Source organism: Zootoca vivipara, chromosome 7 (assembly GCF_963506605.1).
Source record: "Zootoca vivipara chromosome 7, rZooViv1.1, whole genome shotgun sequence".
Lineage (NCBI taxonomy): Eukaryota > Metazoa > Chordata > Lepidosauria > Squamata > Lacertidae > Zootoca > Zootoca vivipara.
The window spans coordinates 48454569-48464900 of record NC_083282.1 but is presented as its reverse complement, the minus strand read 5'-3'; the positions used below and the strand labels follow the sequence as shown (position 1 = coordinate 48464900).

General features: G+C 51.9%; 1 protein-coding gene across 1 annotated transcript; it reads right to left on the bottom strand.

Moving 5' to 3' along the window:
* Window positions 1–1437: 1437 nt before the first annotated feature.
* AMIGO1 (adhesion molecule with Ig like domain 1) lies at window positions 1438–8387 on the bottom strand. The gene has a single exon (XM_035121477.2). The coding sequence runs from the start codon at window positions 7965–7967 to the stop codon at window positions 6390–6392; it is 1578 nt and encodes a 525-aa protein (XP_034977368.1). The 5' UTR covers window positions 7968–8387; the 3' UTR covers window positions 1438–6389.
* Between the last annotated feature and the right edge of the window lie 1945 nt (window positions 8388–10332).

Sequence of the window (10332 nt, the reverse complement as noted above, 5' to 3'; positions counted from 1 at the left end):
CTCCCATGATCCCTAGCTAACAGGACCAGTGGTTGGGGAAGATGGGAATTGTAGTCCAAAACATCTGGAGGGCCGAAGTTTGGGGATGCCTGATCTAATAACACAAGGTGTAACAGCCATTTAGGCCTTGAGTGCTGCAGAGCTTTTAAAGGGAAAGACATCATATCCAGGTCAATGCCCAGCAACCCTACTCTTTTCAGCCCTCATGGTCTGTGGATTTTGACTGCAGCATCAACTGAAAGAGTTTTATTTTACCCGATTGGGCAGGAAAAACCTGAACAATCCCAACCCTGGCAGTTTTCCCCTCTCTGTCTCTTTTTGCAGTGCCACACATGTCACGCCATGAACCACGTCCCAAAACACCCCTCTTAGCTCCGTTTAATTCTGGTGAAAGCTTACTGAAGATCCATGGCCAAGGTCTGCGTCTGTGTTTGGGCCCAGACTGAGAATGCCGAAGTCATTCTTCATCATGGTGGTGAAAAATGGGGGAAGAAAGAGACAGATCCTTACAGGTGCATATTCATAAAACATGTTTTATTTTCACCTATGTCTATGCTGGAGAGTACTGTACAGACTTCTCAACAGAAATGCAGCCCAGGTACTCTTTGGGATTGTTGTCTCTGCCTGGAATAGATAAGCATGTATGCATCCTCTGCAGGTTGGAATAACATTTTGCTTGACCTGCAAACTGCAGAATGGGGGGAGTGAGTGATGGGGCCATGCTGTACTACAAGCATTGAATAACCTTTCTTGGTGGTGTTAGGGGAGCTTTCTTTGCTTTGCTGTATGGATTCAGAAAGGTGCAGTAAAACAGTGCAAAGCCTGCCTTTTGTTTTGCATACATAAATACATGCATCCCTAATCTTGTTCTTGCCTTGCCCTCCCTTCTTCTTTTTTAAAAAAAGGGTTGGGGTGGGGATGTCCAGTGATCTCCTAAGAAACCATCCGCTGCCAGTCATTCTGTCTGGGCCCCAGACTCCCCCTTCATCTCCCTTCCCAAGCATGTTTGCAGCTGCACTGCACATTTGTCATGCTCACGCATTGCCTAAGGCACCCGGAATGGTGAGCACATCCAAAGGTTCCTTTTTTAAAAAAGAAGAAGAGAGGATTGTGCTGTGTGCAGCTTGACTCCTTCCCACTGTGCTGACACTCTACATTTGACCTTATCAGTAGGGCAGACAGATTCAGGGCAGATGCGCACGGCAGAATCGCGTTTGACCACTGTAGATCTGACAGCGCAGCTCTCACCCCCGAAGTCTCATTCAACTAAAACCCCTCAAGATGCTTATGTGGAATGTTGGTAGCTGACCCAGGCGTGGGAGCAGGCAGGGAGCGGGAGCCGGCAGCAAATGAAACCAGTGGTGGCGATTTGCATATCTCAGTTTAAATAGATGAACCTTCTAAAATAGCCTAACGTTCAGGAGCCTTAGAAACCCACAAAGATGGCAATCATTAATGAGCAAGCCAGAAGGTCAAACTAAATGGGGAAAAGCCTATTTGTTTTCTGCTTGTCTGAAGGAGCGCGCTGCATATTATGGCAGTGGGGGGGGGAATTCACTCACATTCTCTCTCTTTAAACAGCTAGGAAGCAGCACCAAGGGATTCTCTTCTGTTAGGATCAAGCACTTTATGCTGTTTAACCAAAGTAAACACCAGGCCCAGTGCATGATCCTAAGGAGGACTTCAGTACCCACAACCATAGCGCAGCTATTTCTAGCTGTGTTCCTTATTCTTACCTCCACTAAATATATATACTCCTTTGGATGCCCTATCCAGTAAGGGAAGGAAGATATTTCTCTCCTGGCAGCTTAGTGTGGACTCAGAGCATATTTAGATTCTCAGCAGGGACCCTGTGGCACGTTGCACACAGACAGCAGGCACAAGCGGGTGGTTTGCTGAGAGGCAAGTGGTTCTGGCACCCCGTGGAGAGCAGGCAGAGCCTCCCTTTCAGCAACCAGCCTAGAGTTTACAACAGGGAAACCATGTGGGTGGCATCCACTCGTGACTGTGCCAGTTTCGATGGAATAAAAAAGGTTGCCTTAGTGATGAGGCATAGCAACACCCACCTGTAGGACAGGAGCAAAAAGAGCTCCTTTCTTCACTGCTTTAACCAAGAGGGTGCAAGGAGTGACCTGAGAAGGATGGGGGTCGTGCCACTAAGACTTTGGCCCCCAACCCCGTCCCTGATGAGCATCAGAAGAGGGCAGCTATGAAATCTCCTCCCAATGGTGCTAGCTCTGGGTTTCGGGAATGGGATATGCTTGGACAAGATTGTCCCTGCTGCCTATTTGTCTGTTGTCACACAACCCCTCCAATGGAGAATGCAAGGCACACAGCAGATACTGCTCCGCCTGCTCCCTCTTCCCATTCCGCACGTGCTCTGAGTGGGCAGGAGAACAGGCAGTGACAGCAAGGGGGAAAGAGTGGTAGGGCCAGAAGGCTCGGAAGTAAGAAATGGTGTGGACCTCAGCAAGTTCCCAACAATGTCAGCTCCTGGCAACCAACACTTGCAAGGTTTCCTTCTGCATATTTCCCTGTGACCAGGTTAATAAAACATACCCCAAAGGTTACTGAACTGAATCTTTGTTCATAGCCCGGTATGAGCTGTTCATGTCACACATGGTGGTGTCTAAAACTTTGGGCTCCTTGCCTCACACCGCCAAGGGTATTTCCACATGAAGAAGTAAATTTGCCCAGATCAAGCTCAGTGACATGGGGGATATCCCAGAGTCCTCTGTTCTGCTTCCTCTTTGGTGGATGAAGGAATCCTGGGAAAGCATCACAAGGGATCACTCTAGTAACAAGTATGGGTATTTATGGCTCTTCAAAGAGGAACAGGAGTGAAAAAGGTTTGCTGAAGCAGATTGACCATGCAAAGACAATCCTACTAGTCCGTGTTCCTTCTCCCTAGAAAGGTTCTGGAGGTTAGTCCTGCTACTCGCACAACTTAAGCACCAAGCTTTTCTAGCATAACATTAGAGGCTAGGAGGTGTTTCCTGCTTGGCAGGGGGTTGGACTGGATGGTCCTTGTGGTCTCTTCCAACTCTATGATTCTATGAACAGGGGTTTAAAAGTGTGGGTACCCACACATGCTAATTCGTACTTGCACACATGTGCATACTGAAACATAGGCTGCTTCCATCCTCACTTCAACTCATGTTAGCATTCTGCTCACCCATCTCCAGTAGACAAGAACTGGGCACTGGGCAGCTGCTTAAGATAGCCTAGGCCTGCATGCAAAAAGTCCCAGGTCCAAGACCAATATCAGATACCAGGTTTGGGGAAAACCTTTGTCTGTGACCTTGGGAGAGTCCCTGCCGGCCAAAGTGGATACTACTTGGCTAAATGGACAGATGGTCTTATCCAGCATGAGGCAACTTTGTATGTCCCCCCTCCCTATTAAATGTGATAGATACATGCTGTGCGCATGAGAGAGTTGACACCAGTGCATCTGCACTATGTATCTGTGGCCCTTTAGCCATATGCTGATTGAGGTCTGTAGGGATTCAGGCTGCAAACCCTTCTCCCTTTATCCCATCTATAAGAGCTTGCAGATGGGGAAGGCAGATAGCTTTCTGATAAGAGTGCAATCTGTGATTTTTTTTTCCATTATCTGCAGCATGGATATTTCCAGCCCAAGAAGCAAAGGCGTTAAGCAGTAGTGAAGTCAACAGGTAGCCAAAAGGAGCTCTCACGTTCCCTGACACCCCCACCCCCACCCCGAGAAGTATAAGAGCTTCACAGCTATTAAATGTCCTAGCATGAATAAATACCGGTATGTAGCCTATACTGTTACAGTACAAGGTCATCAAATTTTTTTTTGTATTTACATCAACAGCCCTAGTTGATATGTTCCCTCATCCAGCAAACATGCACAGGGAAAACTCTGTCCTGTCCTTTCCTTACTCTAAAATAGTTCTGATTTTGCTCCTGGTGTCTGGAAATTTCAGAAAGCAGATTGACAGAAGAGATCTGTAAAGGGACAAAGGGGGTCAGAACATGGCAACCTACCACGGCTCCAGATGAGCTAGAGAGAATTCAACCACAGATTTATAAAAATCAGCTGTCTTATTGCTAAACTTTCCCTGCTTTCACCATCCTCACAATTTCATCCATCTCATTCTATTAATTCCCCAGCCTCTTCTTTTTCTCCCTCTTCTGGCTTGCAGGCATCTCAATTGGATTGCTGCTTCAATTAGAGGACTTCTCCTTCCCAATAACATGCCAGAGAAAGCAAGCAGAAAGAAGCCCCAGAGCGAGTCAGTTAAGATGGGAGAATTGCCTCTGACAAATGACTTCCATCTTCACTTTGGGCTCTGGTTGTTCTTGGGCGTCTCCCTAACTGACTGATTGCAATGAGCCTCAGGGCTGTGAGCAGGGTTCATATGGCTATAGCGCAGAGCTGTGCTCTTCAGGACTCATCGCTGCTTTGGACCCATTCACAGATTTGTGCAATACATTCTTATGGCTTATAGTGTCACCTCTGCACGCCAGCCAGGAACTCTCCCTTTTCACTTCCCACTTCAGCCAACAGATAAACTGACTGTGGGCAGCAATGGAGCCTGAATGCAGATCAAAGCGAAACCTTTGCAAGGTGACCATCTCAAGGGCCTTTCCCTCTCCTTGGCAACCCCACATGGCTTTTCAAACCCACCCATTTCCAATGGGGCATTCTGAGTTGGACAGAGCAGGTGGGATCCAGCCTTCTCTGTTAGATCCCTTGAGAATAGGTGCAGGGTTAAGTCACCTGCCTTGCACAGGGACCTTCTCACTGCAATTGCTTCACCTCCAGTGAAGTCATGCCAACTGGCCCACAAAAAGCAGAGTCAGTGCAATTCCAGATATTTAATACAGAGACCTATCTCGAATGCTCCGTCTTTCTCCCTCTTCTCTGCCGCTTCTGCACCCCACTGCCTGAGTCGCATACTGTGGCATATGTCACAGGGCGAGGCTCAAAGGAAGCACATACATATTTCAGGAAGGCCTCTTTTTGGGTGGAAACACTCCTAAACATGGCTGTTGACGGGAGCCAAGTGGCACCTTCATTTCAGCTGCTTTCCCCATCAAGGACCTGGAGGTTGTCGGCCCCTTGGTCTCCTACAGCAGGGTGAAGAGGCTGCCCAATGGCTTTGGGATTTCCAAGATCTAGATAGCCTCCCACAGCCTCCAAATTTGCAAGGATGGAGAGCTGCGCTCTGGACCCCCAGCTTGACCCATTGGGTGGCTACAGTAATGGGAATCTGCTAAGCAGGCTGCGGAGAGGGGAAAGCAGGAGATCTGGGACATGCCACGCCACGTTCTTGTTTCTGCTGCTTCTTGGAGCAAGCAGGATGGGTGTCGGGGATGTGGAATCCCACCTTGCCAGCTCCCAAGGCTGTTGGTTCCCTTCTTGCATTTTGGTGCCACAAAGGTTAAAAGTTTTGGGTTTAGCTCCTTTTATGTTTTAACAAAAGCTTCCTAGTGAAGAAATGACTGCATAACTAACCTCTCCTCTCTACTATGTTTCTTTAAAAATTCAGTTTTTATCTCTGTCATAGTCCCACCAAAAGAAAAAAAAGGGAGAGCAGAGGTTTCCAAGACAGGTCTGCCTGCTTACTAGAAAAAATATTTGAATTATGTCCTGAAAAAAGCCTGGTAATGGTGGGAACCTCTGTTTTCTGTAAAAATAAATAAATAAATAATTGTTTGTAGCAAGAGTTTATATATATATATATAGATATAGATATATTAAAAAAAATATTATTGAGCCATTTTAAAAAAGTTAACTTCCCCCACCCCACTCCCACAATACCGTGGCTAATTGGGGTTACTGCCATCTCTGGAGCTACTGTGGAGATGAATGTGATTTAATTTGCATGAAGGCGAACAAAAACCTTGGTTTCTAGGCCCACTTTGTAACATCCGATGAAGCAGGCTGCCACCTATGGAAGCTTATGCCACCTTAATTGTTAAGTCTCTGAAGGTGACACTGCCATTTCTGCTGCAGATGATGAGCCGGGGCTGCTCTTCTGGTATTCATACCTGTACAGGGACTTGGGAGGAATGTCCCATCCAGGAAAAGTAAGCAAAAGTAACAGCAGAATGCAGGAAAACCTAGCTAAGTCTGCTGGACCTTTTGCCTGTGGCTGAGATGCTCACAAAAGTTCCCATGAGGGCGATCTGAAAAACCGTGTCATTCCAAAGAAACGGAGGGCTCGGGAAAGACTGTGCTTCAAGAGCAATATTGGGAGATCAAGGTTTTCGACACTGGGCTGTGGGCTCGACGGGAGGAAAGTAACAAAGCAACGCCATTACATACTGTGGCAGGTCGGAGAACAGTACCAGAGAATATTGTTATGCCTTAAGGGATGGGGCTGCATCCTCCGCCTTGTTTCCCAGTGTCAGAACGATCACAGCAGCCCCACTAATTCGGCCCCTGCCTTATCCCTGCCGGATCCTCTCCCGCCTTCGCCCTGCGAGGCCCCCACGATGGGCGTGTCGGAGAAGACAGAGCTGACCGAGTCCGCATCCGACATCTTCCGCTCTGCCTTCTGGGACCCTTTAGACGCCTGCTTGGGGGAGCTGTTGGCTTTGCATTTGCCGTTCTGGCCTTGCGCGTTGCCAGGCGCCATGTGGCGGTTCAGCCCTTCCTTGCCCCCGCCGGTGTTGTGGTTGGGAGTGGTGCTGAGCACCGAGGAGTTGATGCTGTCCTCGCGCTGGCTGGCCTGCTTCTCACTGTTGCGGCAGCAGCAACGGCAGGGGGTCAGGTAAAGGTAGATGAGCACGAGGATGACACTCAGGATGCAGCCCACCAGAGTGGTGTAGGCGGTGTTGAGGGTGTCCGGGGTCCCGTGCAAGGAGTAGTTGTGGACCGTGACGTGCACATAGAGGGTTTCGTTGAACACCTGGCTGACCGCATAACAGGTATACGGACCCATGTCCTCCACACTGATGTTTTTGATCTGAAGGCTCCCATTGGTCAGCATGGTCATGGAGCTGTTGTCGCCCTCCTGGGGGACACGTTCATAGCGGGGGGTCATCCATTCTCTGATCATCACCCCTCGCTGCCTCGTGTCGCAGTTGATGATCACCTCTTCCCCGCGATGGACCTCCAGCACTTGTTCCTTGAACTCGCTGCAGTTCAGCCCCCCTGGGCCACTGAGGCTGGAGATTTTGATGCTTTTGCTGTCTTTCTGGAGAAAACACTTGAGTTCCTCCTTGAAGTCCATGGCGGAGCTCAGCTGCCGCTTCTGCCAGTGGGTGAAGAGGTTGTAAAGTGAACACTGGCAGGTGAGAGGGTTGCCGTGGACGTAGAGGCCGTTCTTCACCCAGGCCGGGAGCTTGTTCACCTCGTCCACGGAAATATCCTTGATCTTGTTGCAAGACAGGTCCAGCAAGGCCAGCTCCGGGAAGCCAGCCTCGTCTTTTTTCAACAGCTCTTGGGGGAAGCGGCCGATGGCATTATGGCTCAGGTACAACTTCTGGAGCTTGGTCATCTCTTCAAAAGCCGTCCGGTCAATCTTGGAGATCTTGTTGCTGTAGAGCAGCAACACCTCCAGCTCCACCAGGTGGCTGAAGTGGTTCTCCCCCAGCTCCTGGATGCTATTCGAGGAGAGGTCCAGGTACTTGAGGTGAGGGACATTGGTGAAGGCCTCCGTGGAGACGAAGGAAAGGCCGTTGTGGCTGAGGAACAGGGAGTGCAGGTGATGAAGCGGGGAAGGCGCCCACTCCGCCCGCAGGCGCGTCAGCTGGTTGTAGCTGAAGTCCAGGACTGCCGCGTACGAGGGAAGGGGATGGGGGAAGACACTCAGGTTGGCCTTGGAGCAGCTGATGATGTTGCTGGCGCAGACGCATTTGCTGGGGCAGTGTGCCGCCGAGCCCCCTTTCCGGGCAAGGGCCAAGCTCAGCACCAGCACCAGCAGCGAAGAAGCGCCCCTGCAAGGCTGCGCCAGACGACGTCGGGGCACCGAGGCATCCTGACCCCACATCGTAAGGCTCAGCCAGGGAAGGTCACGTCCCTGTCACAGAGAAGCAGGCGGGCGGGAACCATCGGGGGGAGCGCAGGGTCCGACCCTGGCGACGGCGGCGGTGAGCGCGCGCTGACCGGGGCGATAGGAGACGGCGCGCCCGCGGGGCTCATCCCTGGAGCCGCGCCTGCGGGATCCACCTGCTGCGGAAGGCGAAGGCCGAGCTGGCGGCGCCCGCTCCCTCCAGCCCTGCTGCGGAGCCGCCGAGCCCGCCTGGCGCTTTCCCGCCGGCTCCTCCCCTGCTCAGCATGTCCGCCGCGGAGCCCTGCAGGCGGCCACGCGGTGTTGCATTGCACCAAGCGCACAGCCTCCCCGAGCAGCAGCGCCAACCAACCGGCCAGCCACTCACTTGTTCGCCGGCCCACGAGCTCCTCTCGGCTGCTTCTTCCCCGGGCGCTCAGCCCATCCCGGCTCGCGGGGGCCTCTCCCGCCCGCCGAGGGCGCGATCGGGTCGGAAGGCGAAGTAGCCGCTGCTCTGGACTGAGCCCGCGCAGCCCTGCCGCCGCCAACTGGCGAGGAGGGGTTGCCCTGCCGGGCGTAGCGCTGTGCTTCCCGCTGGAAGTGCCGAGGGGGGCTTTTCCCGGTGCTGGATGCCGAGGAAGGCGGAGCCTCAGGCTTCCGGTGCGGGGAGGATCGGGCAGTGAAGTAGAAAACCCGAAGAGCAGGAGCACCAGCCAAGGCTCAGCCAGGCTGCTGGAGTGCAAGGAGGGAGGGAGGCAGGCTGCGCGCGCTCGCCTGTGCGCGCGTCCAATGAGAGCCTGCGATGCTCCTCCTGTACACCAGCTCCTGGCACACTCACACCCACCCACAGCCTGTCAGCAGAGGAGGAGGAGGCTTGGCCCCGCGAGACACAGTTAGTGGAGAAGGTTGGTGCCCCCTGCTACACGCACACACCCCTCTCTCTATAGCAACGTGCATGGAGCTCTGTGTTGGGGGGGGGCGGGGTGCCGGTGGTGTGCACCCTAGAGCTGCGAGGGGAGGCCAGTTGGAAAGGTGCCCCCTGGCCCTTATGCCGGGTCCTCCCCGCCTTCGTTGCTAGCCCCGAGGTCCGCTTGGAAACCTCTCCTTGGCAGGCGCTGGCGAGATGACAAGCGAGAGCAGCCAGCGCTCCCCTCGCCAAGGCCGCGTCTGCGCGCTAGAGGAAGGGATGCTACTGCTTCCTCCTCCAGCAAAGAAAGCCGCTGCAGAGTCGTTTGAATCATGCGTTGATCTTGTTTTGAGAAACATGGTATTTATTGAGGGTAGGCGGTGGGTGGGAATGCAGGAATGGGGAAGCGCACCTCCAGTCCTTAGATGCTGCCTCTGGAAGCGCGAGTTCGAAGGGTTGGAGGCCAGCCACCCAACCAAGGAAGTGGGGAAGGCTTTTAACCGGCGAACTGGTGACGAAGAAACCCCCGGCAGGAGGAGATCTAGCTGTTGATGCTGCAGGAGGAGCGCAGAAAGCCTGCGCTGCGTTAACGTGGAATTACTGGGGTGGAATCTACACACATATAAAAACCGTTTTGAAAATGCTTGTTTTTAAAGCGTTTTTTAAAAATACATAGAATTTTCCATAAGGCTCACTATCACCATCTAGTGTCACATTGTATATTGCACTTAAGTTAAAGGTAAAGGGACCCCTGACTAAGTCCAGTGGCAGACGACTCTGGGGTTGCAGCGCTCATCTCGCTTTACTGGCAGAGTGAGCCAACGTTTGTCCGCAGACAGCTTCCGGGTCATGTGGCCAGCACGACTAAGCCGCTTCTGTCAAACCAGAACAGCGCAATCTTGCTCCGGTTTGTGGGAAGAATCCAAGGAACAGTCATACCTTGGAAGTCAAATGCCTTGCAAGTCGAACATTTTGGCTCCCAAACGCTGCAAACCTGGAGGTGAGTGTTCCGGTTTGTAAATGTTCTTTGGAACCCGAACGTCCAACACGGGTTCAGTAGGTTCGGATTGGCTGCAGAAGCTTCCTGCAGGCACTCAAGAAGCAGGCATGACACTTGAATAAAAAAAATGGGGGGGGGGAGGTAAGCCCCGCCCTGCATAATTGATCACATGACATGGTGTAGGCACACCATTTGAATGGCAATGTCCATCAACTTTGAGAGGGCCCAGCCCCCTCAAATATTTTTTGGGGGGCTGAATGGACCTTGGCCCCTAGTGGTTGGACTAGTATTCAGTACAAGAGTTACCCTCAAGCAGTAAATCTGCTTTAAAGGGGGAATGCTACCGCATCCAAACTGGGGGTTCACCTATTTCTAAATAATTCAAAACATATACCTGGAATTTTCTTCCTAGATAACAGGCACACATAAGGATGAGGTGAGAGAAAGGGTTAAGGCTG